The sequence below is a fragment of the Helicoverpa armigera genome, chromosome 16 (genome assembly GCF_030705265.1).
Source record: "Helicoverpa armigera isolate CAAS_96S chromosome 16, ASM3070526v1, whole genome shotgun sequence".
NCBI lineage: Eukaryota > Metazoa > Arthropoda > Insecta > Lepidoptera > Noctuidae > Helicoverpa > Helicoverpa armigera.
The window spans coordinates 7,764,130-7,779,194 of record NC_087135.1 but is presented as its reverse complement, the minus strand read 5'-3'; the positions used below and the strand labels follow the sequence as shown (position 1 = coordinate 7,779,194).

General features: G+C 35.4%; 3 protein-coding genes across 3 annotated transcripts; all 3 read left to right on the top strand.

Moving 5' to 3' along the window:
• Positions 1-1,528: 1,528 nt before the first annotated feature.
• LOC110379361 (uncharacterized) lies at positions 1,529-3,146 on the top strand. Its single transcript, XM_049844446.2, has 5 exons — positions 1,529-1,655; positions 1,871-2,041; positions 2,383-2,497; positions 2,744-2,829; positions 3,040-3,146. Exons 1-5 carry the CDS (start codon positions 1,596-1,598, stop codon positions 3,049-3,051), a joined length of 444 nt encoding a protein of 147 aa, XP_049700403.2. The 5' UTR covers positions 1,529-1,595; the 3' UTR covers positions 3,052-3,146.
• Positions 3,147-6,738: 3,592 nt separating this feature from the next.
• Positions 6,739-7,896, top strand: LOC126055405 (uncharacterized). The gene is made up of 5 exons (XM_049844445.2): positions 6,739-6,876; positions 7,013-7,183; positions 7,268-7,382; positions 7,486-7,571; positions 7,807-7,896. The coding sequence occupies exons 1-5, from the start codon at positions 6,817-6,819 to the stop codon at positions 7,816-7,818; spliced, it is 444 nt and encodes a 147-aa protein (XP_049700402.2). The 5' UTR covers positions 6,739-6,816; the 3' UTR covers positions 7,819-7,896.
• A 2,186-nt stretch (positions 7,897-10,082) lies between these two features.
• LOC110379350 (uncharacterized) lies at positions 10,083-14,899 on the top strand. Its single transcript, XM_049844437.2, has 9 exons — positions 10,083-10,235; positions 10,563-10,733; positions 11,069-11,183; positions 11,589-11,674; positions 13,174-13,305; positions 13,830-14,000; positions 14,209-14,323; positions 14,616-14,701; positions 14,813-14,899. The coding sequence occupies exons 1-9, from the start codon at positions 10,176-10,178 to the stop codon at positions 14,867-14,869; spliced, it is 993 nt and encodes a 330-aa protein (XP_049700394.2). The 5' UTR covers positions 10,083-10,175; the 3' UTR covers positions 14,870-14,899.
• Positions 14,900-15,065: the final 166 nt, after the last annotated feature.

The window sequence follows — 15,065 nt, the reverse complement described above, 5'->3', positions numbered from 1 at the left end:
AACATTTTAAAACTTAAAAAGATTTATTTAATTAAAAGTGTTAACGACAGTGATTCCTGAACAGTTTTTTAAATAAGCTTACTGAGGAGCTTTGAACACCAAAGTTTATGCCACCATAAAAAATGGGTTAGTTCACTGTATGCTAATCATATGATCGAGATTGAGTCACTTATTAAAGTTTTTGCTTGAAGCTCAAAACATGGACTTTGTATTCGAGTAATTATAACATGTTGGATTTCCCTCGAACGTTTTGCTATTATTAGTTTTCTTAGACGATAGCTGTTGGACTTTATACTATTATGATTTTCTGAACCTTGAGCCAATCCTTTTAACTATGCAGGGTTTCCCCTAGCACGTTGATGAGGGAACAAACATATTATTAAGCGAGTAATTTAAGGCAGTTCTAAAAGTGGACTTTGTGATGGTATAGGTTAGGAATAAATTATTTGTGTATTTTGTTTTTTAAGTTGACAGGTAAGACTTACTGGCTTCTGACTGCCAAGGATGTTAAATGACAGCCGGGACCTACAGTTTAACGTACCTACCTTCCGAAAATCTGGAAATCAAAAAGGGCTGGAATAATGATACTGGCATAATATGTGAGCAAAGGGTCACACTCCAAAGAAGTATTACACGTGTGAGTCAGATTCACGTGTCAAGCACTTCGTAGGTTGAATGGCCTATACGACAATTTTCCGTTTTATCGAATTTCCAAATGTTTGTTTGTATAACAATTTTTAATATTTTTTTATGGAACTAGCAGAGTAAAACATTGTTTACTTGTCATTGTGATGTTTAGATGAATCATAGGTATTATGGTACATAGTTTGGATGTAGCGAAAGTTCAAAGACAGGATATATTTGGATCAAAAGAATCCGCATCAACAGCTGATTTCGTAGTACCAAATTGAAGTGTTGGGGATGTTTTTATAGCTGCACTTATAATGTGATTTTAATGATCATCCCCATCATCGTATTGGAAGTTGGTATCATTGCAAATCATCTGATAACATCTATATGATATTTAGTTTTGGTCATTATATCTGTGGATGTACTCATCAATAACATTTTTTTTGTGATAAGATCTTCGCGATGCAAATTGCTAGATCGTGAAAAGTTAATGTCTGTATCTATAACAATATATCGAACTTTTTTCTTAAAAAGAGGTAAGTGATAGAACATTGAAGTTATCCATATATTTCGAATTATTCCCTGTTATACAAACGTCACACTGAACATTTAGATCACATCATTAGACTAGTGACGCAAATAGTACACTTAGGAAAAACCATTTAATAAATTTTGACTAATTTAATATAAATAACGTTATACGCAAAAACTACTAAATTGTTCGTAAACGCTCTACACGTTTGGAACAATTATTAACATACGAATTATGACCTTTGTCCTCACGAGTTGAGTTTTTCTGTTTCCTGCTTTTGTACTTTGATCAAATTACAAGATTTTCATATATATATAGGTGGCGGGTAATGATTATTTGCATACACAGTTCAGGCTTCGAAGGACCAAGAGATCAATATTATTATCATCCTCCTGTACAAGAGTACAAAGTTTAATAGTACCTACATAGTAACATGTCGAAGTTCACTTGTTTTGTTTTGTGCGTTTTGGCTGTGAGCTTCTGCGAAGTTCGCGTAAGTATTTTCAGGAATATATTTTTTTTTCATCATCATAACATTTTAATGATCCTTCTCCTCCTCCTTGCATTGTAATTCCTCAATGCTGAGGGTCGTGACCCTGTGTCCATCACCTTCGAACGTATGATATTCTTCCATCTGTTTCTGTCTCTGGATTGATGGATAATTTTAATGATGGATAAATAAAAATCAAACTAATTTTTCTTTTCTAGTCCAATGCACTAGAAAAGGCAGCTATCCGTGCGGCCGTGTACCCTCTAATAGTGGATTGTGCGAAAGAGAACGGCGTCACCCTGGAACAACTGAAAGCTGCTAAGGCTTCACACAGCGCTGAGGGTATCAACCCCTGCTTCCAGAGCTGCGTTTACAAGAAAACTGGAATTGTATGTTTTTTCTATTACTATTTCTTTACAACTTTTATATTGTCAATGGTTAGAAGTTCAATTAGAAGTGGTAATGATACAAATAACTCTATAATAGGAATCAATTATAGTATAGTGGTGGTGATAGGTCAGGTTATTTATAACTGTAACATTTATTTGTACAAAGAAAATTGTGCCGTAAATCCGGTGCTAAGGTTGTCTGGAAGAGAGCTCTTAGCGATAAGACCGCCCATTATGTCTCCGACTCTAATTATTTCTAAGATCAAGAATACATAAGTTGGTGTACTTTATAAAGAATATCTATCAATGTAGATGACCAGTATATTAATGTCCTATTACAGTTCAACGACAACGGTGAATACGACGTCGCCAACGCTAAGACCAAGCTGCAGAAGTTCGTGACCGATGAAGACGAGTACGCCAGAATCGCTGAAGTTGGCAAGACATGCGCTTCAGGTAAGTTAGTCATGCTTATTTTCAATAACCTAAATTATATTACTAGTATCTGTTTCCCTTAGCAGCATGGTGACACATACTATCCTGTCCTTCTTCTGGGTTTAAGCTATGCTCCCTCCCCTCTCATTTTCAGCTTACACCGTTCAGCCGTTCACGTGTGATGGCATGACCAAATAATCCCTTATTTTTATATGTACCTATAGATAAAAAACACTTGGAACTAACTTCAATATCTAATTGTTTCAGTGAATGACAAGTCTGTGAGTGATGGTGCCGCTGGATGTGAGAGGGCTGCGCTGTTGACAGCTTGCTTCTTGGAGCACAGGGCTCAGGTATTTTTTGTACCTCCTACTGATTAATAAATAAAGTAACATATATTTAAAGAACTACGTAGGGTAAAGAGGCAATAAATTCTAGTTCTATATTTGTTTTGGTCACGTAAGAATTTTTGATGTCCAATCTTTGTCCTTCTATTTCCTTGTAATTTACTAAGCAAGTATAATGTGTCAGCTTGTACTCAATGGTAATTTTATTTGTTTCAGATCATCATCTAAGCGCACCTTCGACTCAACCTACATCCAGTGTGATGCACATATTTTTTTTGTTCCTATGTAAATATAAATTCAATAAAGCCGTTTTTGTTTATAAACGTTTTTGTTTTATTTGAGTAAGGTATAAGGCTATAAAAGGAAGAAAATTAAAAAGGGTTCTTCGCTTTCCTATTATTGGAAATATGACAGTCCGTAGAGATGAATGACTAATAAGTCATTTATCTAATACCTTCCATTACAACACAATTTCAATAATAAAATATTTTGTAGGTACCATACGACCAAAATAGATAAAAAAAAAACAATGTAAACGGTTAGAAAATAGTAACTCCTTAGATATACCAATTCACCGGAGTTGTTGCTTCTATTTAGTTGGAGATTTAATCTTAATTCACACTCGTTTTAAGAATGTCTATCTCTATCTCTAGCACTTAAAAAAGAAATTATGTGTAAATTATAAATGATAAATTATAAGTTTACTAATAGATGGTTCGAAAAAAACCGGCCAACTGCGAGTCGGACTCGCGCTCGAAGGGTTCCGTACCAGAGCAAAAATGAGCAAAAAAAACACGTTTGTTGAATGGGAGCCCCCAAAATATTTATGTTATTCTAGTTTTCAGTATTTGTTATTATAGCGGCAACAGAAATACATCATCTGTAAAAATTTCAATTCTCTAATTATCACGGTTCAAGAGATTCAGCCTGGTGACAGACGGACGGACAGAGGAGCGAAAACAATAGGGTCCCGTTTTGCCCTTTGGGCACGGAACCCTAAAAATATCCCGGAACTAAAAGACTAGGATTAAAAGAAACGGTTTTTAAATCAGAAAAACTCTTTCACTCTCTCCCACTACAATTACAGTGGGATCATATTATGATACCCCATATCTGAAATAAACCTACGTAGGTGGTCCCGGTCATATTAGACTAAAATAAAAACGTGGGGCCCATTACCTAACTATTGCTGTAATACTTTCTTCTAGAGGTATAATAGGTGTGGATTGCATCGAATTACTATAATCGTAACTGGAGATTTTCACAATCAATAATAATCAGCAGTAGCGGCTTCACCAGCTAACGCCGAGCTCACGATCTACCAAAGTATAAAGATATGCTTTGCCATAGGTAAGATTTCAGAGGGCCCCACGTTTTTATTTTAGTCTAATATGACCGGGACCACCTACGTAGGTTTATAGGTAAGTAACAGTTTTATTTTATTTTCTAGTTTTCAGTACACATAAGGTATAAAACCGTTTAACTTAAAAGTTTTTTTACCGATTTTTTATTTTCTAGTTTTTAGTATTTAATGAAAATGCCTACCGAATATTCCTCATTCTAATTATGGGTCAGCAGCGGTGAGGGAATGCCAGACTCTTACTGACTAAAAACCGTTGTTTCGTCGTAGGCCTTTTATGTACCAGGACCACGGTAACTCTTTCGAACAATCCCGCAGCCCAGGCAGGCCTTGGCCCTGTTGGGCCCCGCTGGGGTTGCTGACAGTATTCTACTTGAGTAGCCCTTTCATTTGATACCCAAATTGAGAGGGTTGTGGAAAAAATATGTAATCCGTAATTTTGTACCGGCGGCCATCTTGGATTTACAATGTTATTGATATTACTATATTGTATTGTCATCGGAATTGAAGGTGTGTACCAAGTTTGAGATCAATCTGACAACAGGAAGGTACTTAAATTTGAATGACTAAATTTGACCCAAGAATAAATAATAAAACAAACAGGGTGAGCTAAATAAAACCGTTTAATAATAATAAAAAAATGGAAGCCGACTCCAACAAAATGCAAATGATGAAGAGATTCCTTTATTAAGAAAAATCTATAACGACTCAAATGAATATCAATATTAATTATCTACACTAAATTATAGACAGGTTATTTTTGTGTGTTTGTTTGACTAAAAGCTTCAAAACTACTGAATATATTTGAAAAACTATTTCACTGTTAGAAAGCTACACTATTTCCGAAGAAGTTAATATGGGACGCGGATGAATCTGCGTGAAAATGCGTAGTTATTTAAATAAAACATCTGCATTAAAAAACAGGGATATTTATTATTTGTTTTTTAAAGCAGTACTTTCTGTATGCAGATTAGTACGTAAGTACAGTTGCAGTTGATATGTTAAGTATGAATAAGACAGAGTTGAATGAAAGAGGTAAGTTTAATCGGTAAGAATAATGAGAAGAAAAAAGAATTTTTACGCAGTTATGTCGGGAATGGATAGATTCATTTCAACTGCTAGCAAAGTGACCAACCACACTACAAACTACTGTATTCATCTCCCGAGCCTTTTCCCAACTATGTTGGGGTTGGCATTTAGTCTTAATGCAGCTGCGTTTCAGTATTGTATAAAGAGCGACTGCCTATCTGACCTCCTCAACCCAGTTACCCGGACAACCCGATACATCTTGGTAAGACTGATCGTAAGAACTAGTCGTAGGTTCACTTAGATAATCCTGCTAATGTTTTATATGAGAAAGTTTGTGAGAATGTATGTTGAAATATGGTATGTAGATAGGTGATATATACCCTGGATTAACACAGGCTATCAAACTATCAACACACTACGAGGGCGAAGCCGCGAACGGAAGTTAGTAATACATATATCTATCAACAACAGCAAAATGAGAATGATAGTAATGATACCACTATGCTCACTGTTGCTGAGAGCGGTTTAAAAATCAAAAATGATCCGAAATATCTGTAATCACACATCTGTTTTTTGGCATTTCATTCTGGATATAAAATACTAGGAGATACCATAAACTTTTTCTAAATAGTTTCATTGATTTGACAAAAAAAAAGTTTCCAATTAACACTATTAAATGGTCTTTTTAACGATTTAGTTAAATGAATATTGTTCCAACTCCTGCCTGTCAGTCCAGCTCCAACTTCCTTGATAAGTTTTTTCTATTGTCTGAGGATTGGGTGAAGTTTTAAAGTTTTATTTTGACAGGAATCGTTCAAAATGCGAGTGAAGGAAGGAGATTTAATGTTCACATTGAACGGATCCAATATGCTCGACATACAAAAACACATGAAAAACACTCAGAGCTAAAAGCTTCTAAGCTCTGGTTGCAGTCATTAATTTGACAAATGAACTTTCACAAATGGTCTAATTTGTAGCTTGTTATAAAACAATCAGATCAACGTTTTCTGTAGTGAATAAAATAAATATTCGCCATTCTTATTCAGCGCTTCAACAATCCAATATGAACGAGAATCTTGGTATCGTTAAACAGACGATGGAAGCAAGGGACAATAATTGTTGATTTAAAATACAACAACATGGTAAGTATGCTGATGGTTGTCACGCTTTTTTAAGGAGAAGAAATAGCAACACGGACGACAACTAATACAAGATAACTACTACGTACCACTTACTTCTTACATTTTGTGTTCCCTATGTAGGTAGTTTTTGGTGTCGCCTAGTGTGAATGTAGTGTGTTGAATTGATAGCATTATGAAACATAATTACCTTTACCCAGAAAAAATGCCAAAATAAAAACTGCTGAAATTACAAACACCAAGCAAGACAACACAAAAGAGGTTCATCCACAAACTTCCGTTAAGGAATAATATGCTTGATAACCTTTGTACACATGTTTTTTTTTTGGTATTTTCCTGCGTAAGTACCAATAGTTGTGAGTTCCAAAGTCCAAGAGTCTCATATAAATAGGCGTCGGACCCCGAATAGTGGCATACACACTTGAAGCTTCGAAGGATCAACAGTACAAAGTCTAACAGTACAACATGTCTAAGTTCACTTGCTTGCTTCTGTGCGTCGTGGCTGTCAGCTTGAGCAAAGTTCACGTAAGTTTGTAACTGAAAACGTATTATATTTTATTTACATTTAAATATTTATTTTTAAATTAAAGCTGACCATTTTTTTTAATCCTTGCTATATTTTAATGAGAGTTGATAAAGAATAATTATTTTTGGATTTCAGGCTACTGAAGAAGAGAAGGAGGCTATCCGTGAGGCAGTGAGGCCCATTATGCAAGCATGCGGTAAGGAGCACGGAGTTACCCTGGATGACTTGAAGGCCGCTAAGGCTGCACACAGCGCTGACGGCATCAAGCCCTGCTTCCAGAGCTGTGTCTACAAGAAAGCTGGCATTGTAAGTTAGAACTTTAATGATAATCACTTGGTTTAAGTTGTCATCAATGTTAAACATTGTTAATGAATATATCCTAATTTACAGTTCAACGACAACGGTGAATACGACATCGTCAACGCTAAGACCAAGCTTCAGAAATTCGTGACTAATGATGAGGAGTACGCCAGGATTGCTGCCGTTGGCAAGACATGCGCTTCAGGTATGAAACTTAGCAATATTTACCCTCTTAAACTTATCATCTATATAGATATTGATAATTTTATAATATTTGTTTAACTAATAATACCGTTCTTTGATTGCAGTCAATGACAAGGCTGTGAGCGATGGCACCGCTGGGTGCGACAGGGCCGCACTTTTGACAGCTTGCTTCTTGGAGCACAGGGCTGAGGTAAATATTGCATTTCACTTGAAACACAAAATAAGCATCAACCTATGTTTTTATATAAGTCTCCTAAGGCTATCTTCCAGATAATATATTGCAGTTTTTACTTTAATGCTTTCCTTTTAGGACTTTTCGTGACAATAAGTCCTAGTGTCTTTTGGGAAACCTTCATTTGTCAAAGCAGCTGATCATTTTCAAGAAACTGAGCAGTAGTATTTAATGTTACTTTCAATTGTTTCAGATCATCATCTAAATGCCTCAGCGAGATAACTACCACGCAGCCATCAATCTCTGTTCCTATGTATTAAGTTCAATAAATCCGTTTTAATTTTGTAAACTTTTTTGTTTTCTTTTGAAATGGCGATACTTAAAGGGATGTTCAGGAGGATGATATTAAGAATGTGCAAAATAACACGACTAACCTAGATGATTTTGACGTAAATTAAATGAGCATTCAAAAGTTCATGTGGATGTATTTACTACGAATAACATGAAATATAAATATTCAGAACGCTACAAGCCTTCCTAGACGAGATTGACCACAGAACATCAGAATATGTAATATTTTAATTCACTTATCTAAGATTAGGAACTATTATAGTGATTCAGTCAGTAAAATAATGTATATACTAGCAGAGGTCAGCGTATAACGGTTAAAAAGTCTCTGAAGAACCATTCTTGAAAAAGTGTTAATGGAGGCTTTGAGGACCTACTTTATGGAAATGTTGGTACCTACAACTACTGAGTGCTGTTTTGTTCATAAGTGTTAAATAAAATCATATGAAAGTGATTTACAGACTCAGAGCTCAGTACCTCCACTAGAGATTTCAATTAAAGTACTAGTCTGCAGCTTCATGGATAAATTACTTTCTTTGTGTTGTTCTAACGATGGGCTTTGTTGCATCTAGATGGAAACGATTTCCCTACACAATATTTGTTAGTGTTACTTTTCCAAAGTAGCTGCTTATGTATAGTTTTGTTCTAGTAAAATATGTAAAAAAAAAATTACGTTATTTCTTTAACTATCCTTTGCTACCCCAAACTTTTCTTACTAAAGGTAGAGAGGTTCTAATTACACTTACTTCTATGTTTAAATGCCGTTCGAATACAGCATTGTAAATACAGCATTTAGCCTTTCATCTTCATCATCAACTGGTTTCTAAGCAAGGGCACCTGGTACAATCTTACTTGAAATCTAGAACCATTACCTTTGAACACCTATCAGTAAGATATTATAATAAGTGTTTGAGGTAAGTCAGTAAAACTTCACGTAGAAGAAGAATTCAATGAATGTTTAACACAATGACCTGTGACAATCCGAGATCTGGCAAGATGTTTGAGTGAGTATTTGAGACAAGCTTGAAACCTTTTCTAAACCCCCAATACGTTACTGGCCTGCAGACTTGGCTGGCAAATAGAAAAATAAATGAAATTATCGTATCGAATGATCTATTTCTGATAACCCACAGATAATTTTTCCAAAGTCTCATTTTTATTCAGATCTCTAGAGCCCAGCGTTTTGGAGCAACATTAGCACTTTGGATTTCTTATAAGATTTTTACAAACGGAATTGGCAGTGTGCCTACACACTTCCAAAACCTTAGAAAAAAAGTCTTATCGGAAATTCTCCTAAAGAAATGGAAGACAAACAATATACCTAGAGATGCATTATGAGATATCCTTTATTTGCACATAAACGTATTTAGTTTACACATAACTTACCAACAAAGGCAATTTTAAAGAAAATTCGATAGCTGCGCAACCTTACGTTTGAACACGTTTTATTTCAAAACTAGCTGTTGCCCGCAACTTCGTCTGCGTGGGCAATATAGAATCGTCAAAATACTACTTATCCCGTAGGTGCACTCTTTCACGTGACAGTATAATTAGGATTAGCACTTAGCAGTCGCATAGATTCAATGATCAAGGTTGTGTTGTGGATGTGACCATTTATCTAAACAAAAGAAGTAAAGTTTGTGACGTTGTGAATATCTCTGGATCTAGTCAGCCAATTTGGAAAATTATTACGTATAGTGCGTAAGTAATTTTCACAGGAAACAGCTATAATCTATGTCTATATGCTTTGAGTCTGACAAAGCTGTCATTTGTACATTTTCTGCAGCTGCTGTGACTAATCAGAAGCCAGAAAGTCTGTCAGTCTTACCATGGATAATGTCTTGTAATGTGACTGGATTGAAGAGATCATTTTATTCTAAATTATCGAACAAGATAGTCACGAAATATAGCCGTATTTAAAATTCTCCCCATACATAGTCGTCCCCAACTTAATAAAAGAAAAACCTAACTCTGAAATATCGAGAACTGGAAATAAAGCATATCTTTAACTCACGTCAGATCGCTAACAGACTATTACACTAACTGATGATTATGAATTATGAAAAAATACCATTTAAACAATGTCCAAGGTTCAAAAAGCTACGTCTAGGAAAAAAATGAACTTTGACCATAGGTTATTTTTTGTATTATATTTCCGCCTACCATAGTCTTAATACTACAGGATTTTTGATATAAATAGGCGACGGACCCCGAACTCTGGCATACACACTTGAAGCTTCGAAGGATCAACAGTACAAAGTCTAACAGTACAACATGTCTAAGTTCACTTGCTTGCTTCTGTGCGTCGTGGCTGTGAGCTTGAGCAAAGTTCACGCAAGTTTTAACAAGATATTTTTATTTGAATGTTATTCATTAAATATTTTTATTTAAATCTTATTTACTGAAATTAAAAAAATATATAAATTATCAGTATGTATTACAATAGCTAGAGGCAATATTTTTTTTCCCAATTTTATAATCGAAGTCAAAGTCAAATGTTTTTATTTCAAATAGGCCTTTGCAGGCTTCCATGAAACGTCACACTAGCTGCACGGTTCCAAAAAGTTGGTCTCATGGAGAAGAGCCGGCAAGAAACTCCATTAAAAACATTAATAAAGATTTCATTTGAAGATTGTCTAAAATATTGTTTTCGGATTCCAGGCCACTGAAGAGGAGAAGGAAGCTATCCGTGCGGCCGTGAGACCTATTATGGAAGCATGCGGTAAGGAGCACGGAGTTACCCTGGATGACCTGAAGGCCGCTAAGGCTGCTCACAGCGCTGACGGCATCAAGCCCTGCTTCCAGAGCTGCGTCTACAAGAAAGCTGGAATCGTAAGTATTTAAACTTTGAAATTACTTTATTATGGAGATGTTTAATTCTTTTATTCCTGGTATATTATCCCGCTGTGGGTGTGGCGTGGAGGAGTGTCAGACTCTTACTGATCAAAACCACCATGTTGGTCCTTGAGCCCTTTATGTACAAGGCCCTTGATAACTCATTCGAACAATCCCGCAGCCCACACAGGATTTGGCGTTTTTGTCATTTTTAGCCTTAGGGGTCCCTCAGGGAGATTTGACTCCTGTCTTCAAAATATTATAAGACTAGGATTCTGGATTTAGTTATTCTTTGGTTTCGTTCTAGCTTTATATTACCTATCGTTTCACAGTTCAACGACAACGGTGAATACGACATCGCCAATGCTAAGACCAAGCTCCAGAAGTTCGTGACCAATGATGAGGAGTACGCCAGAATCGCTGCCGTTGGCAAGACATGCGCTTCAGGTATGTTAAATATTTACTCTTATAAAGCAAACAAATAAATAGTTTTGAATTAATTATAATCTTAGCTTAGCTGCTTAGCTTTCCAATCTTAGGCTTCGAGTACAACCGAATTCGGCTGAGTACTAGTGTTGTACTCTGCCTATCTGACCTCCTCAACTCAGTTATCCGGGCAACCCGATGCCCCTTGATAAGACGGATTGTCTGACTTTTCTTAGTCGTCGATCTAATTTAAAACGACTGCCAAAGATGTTTGGATGACTGCCGGGCTCACCAATGAAACGTGCTTTCCGAAACACGAGGCCTCTCGTCATGACCGACAAAGACGGATCGAAAGCGACAAACGTTGCTTACCTACGAACTCTATAACTATAACGATAGTAAAATGTATTATTCAAATTCTTACAGTGAATGACAAGCCTGTGACCGATGGAGCTGCTGGTTGCGATAGGGCTGCGCTGCTGACCGCTTGTTTCTTGGAACACAGGGCTCAGGTAAAACATCAATTTTTTCATTAGTATCTCAAAGGCTCCTAAGAATTTAGGAATCAAATCGATATAGTCCTATGATACAAGTCAATATGGAATTTGAAATTAAAAGTACATTAGTCGAGTGTTTACAACTTTTGTATTTTGTTTTTCATGACGATTTGTTAGCATGACGTGTCTAATGTAACTTTCAATTGTTTTAGATTATCATCTAAGTGCCGCGTTGAGATTATTAACGTCGATGCTGTCCGCTTCACACAAAACTCCTATAATATTACAATGTTTGTTCCTTGTCATGAAATTCAATAAATCCGTTATAGTTTTGTATTTTTTTACGTTTCATTTTTTCCTGTACTTGCAATCATATTAAGTGGATTCATTAGATTATTAATTGCATTCATTAATTGAAAAAAGATACCTACGCACCTTTTAATGGTTACTACAACGGCTATTTTTAGCAGCTTGCTTTGAATAATAGAATTAGATATAATATTTATACATTTGACTCATCGTAAAATCCAGAAAAGACTATAAATTATTTATAATTTTATTCTAGTCTCCGCCATTTATCATTTGTCTGTCAAAAAGGTGTATCTAAAGCTAATTTTATATTTTGTGACCCTGATTATAAAGACATCTGAATTTTACTCCAAAAATCTATCCATTAAAAATAATAATATAATTATAAGAAATAGCCATATTTCCTCATATAAAAGTACTTACATAATTCCTATCAAATCCCATGTTGTTCAACAACTTATACTTATTAAAAGTGAATAACATCCTACAGAAACTCGAAACAGAACCTTTGATCTTCTATGGAATTTTAAAACTGAGTGTGAGAATAGCTCTCTCAATATTTCACATAAATCATGATGACCATATTTGATGTAGGTAGGTAATGCATAGCCAATTATTATCGACACTGATTAGCCTTAATTCATGATATGCTTGAAAACATTTCCCTAACAAGCAAAATTAGGCACCGTGACATAATAAAATAAACCAATTAGAATTGGTTTGAAATACTAGGGATAGGTATAGGATATTAGGATAATCTGCCAACAGAAAGTTAAAAAAAATACTAGAAGCCTTATGAAAATTAAAAAAAACGGAATCGATGCTTACAATTTTCCCATGTCTTAAAAAAGTTAGTTCATGAGGAGAAAATTCGTATTCAATATGAACTTAATAAATTAACCTTGTTAACCATCAGAACCCATTCAGATGTTCGGCACATAGATTGAAGATCCTCCAGGAGCGAAGATAGGCAATTTTTTATTCGGATGTTGGTCCTCTCGGGACCAGGGTAAAATGGTGGGGAGCTGCGAGCACTCTTTGATCATTATCTCCTTTGGCATAGACAAAGACGAAAAATGCGACCTTTGTTCGCAAGATTTTTTGCAATCGCGGGAAACGGTTAAACCGTAAAGTACCGCGGTAGTGAGACGATAATGATAATTACTTCGTCAAATTACCTTACTACAGGAGATTCATATAAATAGGTGTTGGGCTACGAATCATGGCATACAGACTTCAGGTTTCAGAGGATTAGGAGTGCATTGAAACAATACAACATGTCTAAGTTTACTTTTTTCGCTTTGTGTGTTGTGGCTGTAAGCTTGACCAAGGTTCATGTAAGTTCTTCAGATTTTTATATTATCATTTATTTATTTATTTATTTATTTATTTATTTATTTGGTTAACCAACAATTATTTACACAGTTCGTTTACAATATTTGATTTGAAATTACATTTATGAGTGTATTAATTACTTAAAGGTTAACACCACTTGAACAATTTTTGATCAGTTTTACAAAATGCTGTTTGTTGCTCATTACTAAAATTAGGCAAAATTAAAACGATCGACAATAACAATTATAACAAAATACAACTACATATTACAGCTCATAGAGAGTAGTATTAACATCTTTGGTTAGTATCTACCTTAAAATTTTTAAACAACATAAACATTACATACTTATAAAATTAGGTGATTAGAATATATGCAAAGAAAATTAAAATTAAATACATCACAGCGAATAGAAGAATCATGTTCGCCTATATAAATATGTGGTCATTTATATCATAGTCGAGTCCGATCTCACGTCCGAATTTTGTTAGAAAAGAAGGAGAAAGAACTTTATTGTTTATATTCCAGGCCAGTGATGAAGATAAAGCCAAGCTCCACGAAGCTCTCAAGCCTCTTGTAGAGGAGTGCATGAAGGACCATGAAGTTAGTCTTGATGACCTGAAAGCTGCCAAGGAGGCAAAAAGCGCAGACGGAGTCAAGCCCTGCTTCTTAGCTTGCGTGTACAAGAAAGCTGAAGTTGTAAGTAAAAACAAAATCCTCGGCAATTTGTTTCTAAACGTTTACTACGTTTGCCTTGAATCTTTGAGACATTTTGAAGTAGTTTCTATAGCTGGCAATGACGATACAGTTAATTTTATATCCACTACGTTTACCTACGAAGAAGACGTTAGCGCAAAAACGATGCAAAAACTAAAGCAAAGAATTCATAAGATATATATAATTACAGCTTAATGACAAAGGCGAATTCGATGCGGACCACGCTCTAGAAAAATTGAAGGAGTTCGTGAGTGATGAAGACGTTTTAGCAAAGGTCGCTGAAGTTGGAAATACTTGCAAAGCAGGTATGATAATTTTGTATAAAGAATCAGATACAAAGCCATTGTTCAGCAGCATTCCAAAAGAAACACTTTAATTTGTTGGTGCCTGTAGTCATTTTGTAATTACTCGACGACCTTTAGAGCTTAAGAATAACATTTTGTACAGTCGAAACAGTTAAAGTGGAAGCTATTCCCAAAACATTTGGCAGAAGTTTACAAGAATAGAATGGAAAAGTAGCTATTTTTATAACTCGTAAAATATTAATAATTATAAGAGGTAATATTAGTTTGCTAAAGTTGATAAAAATGTTTTCAGTGAATGAGAAGGCCGTGAGTGACGGAGACGCTGGTTGCGAGAGGGCCGCACTACTGACGGCATGCTTCTTGGAGCACAAAGCTGAGGTACACTGCTCATACAATTTTATTCCTTAGCAAATATTAATAAGATTCATTCTGATTAAGCCTAATTAAAATCTATCTAGCACTTTAGTTGTCCTACTCTAATGTTTTTAGGTGAAACCCATTAGGCCATTATTATTCCCTTGGGGACATCACCACCACCATCACTAAACCCTGCAAATGGCTGCAGTGTTGATGCAAGTATGCAATATTCATATTATGCTTGTCCACATAATATGGCACCGTGCATTGCCCACCGTGGCTGTTTGCGGCGTACTGTGATATTGAGACGTTTTCGGTTGGATTATCTAATAATCGACTAACTGAAAGAAATTGAATGTTAGAAGTCAATTTTTCCACTCACTCT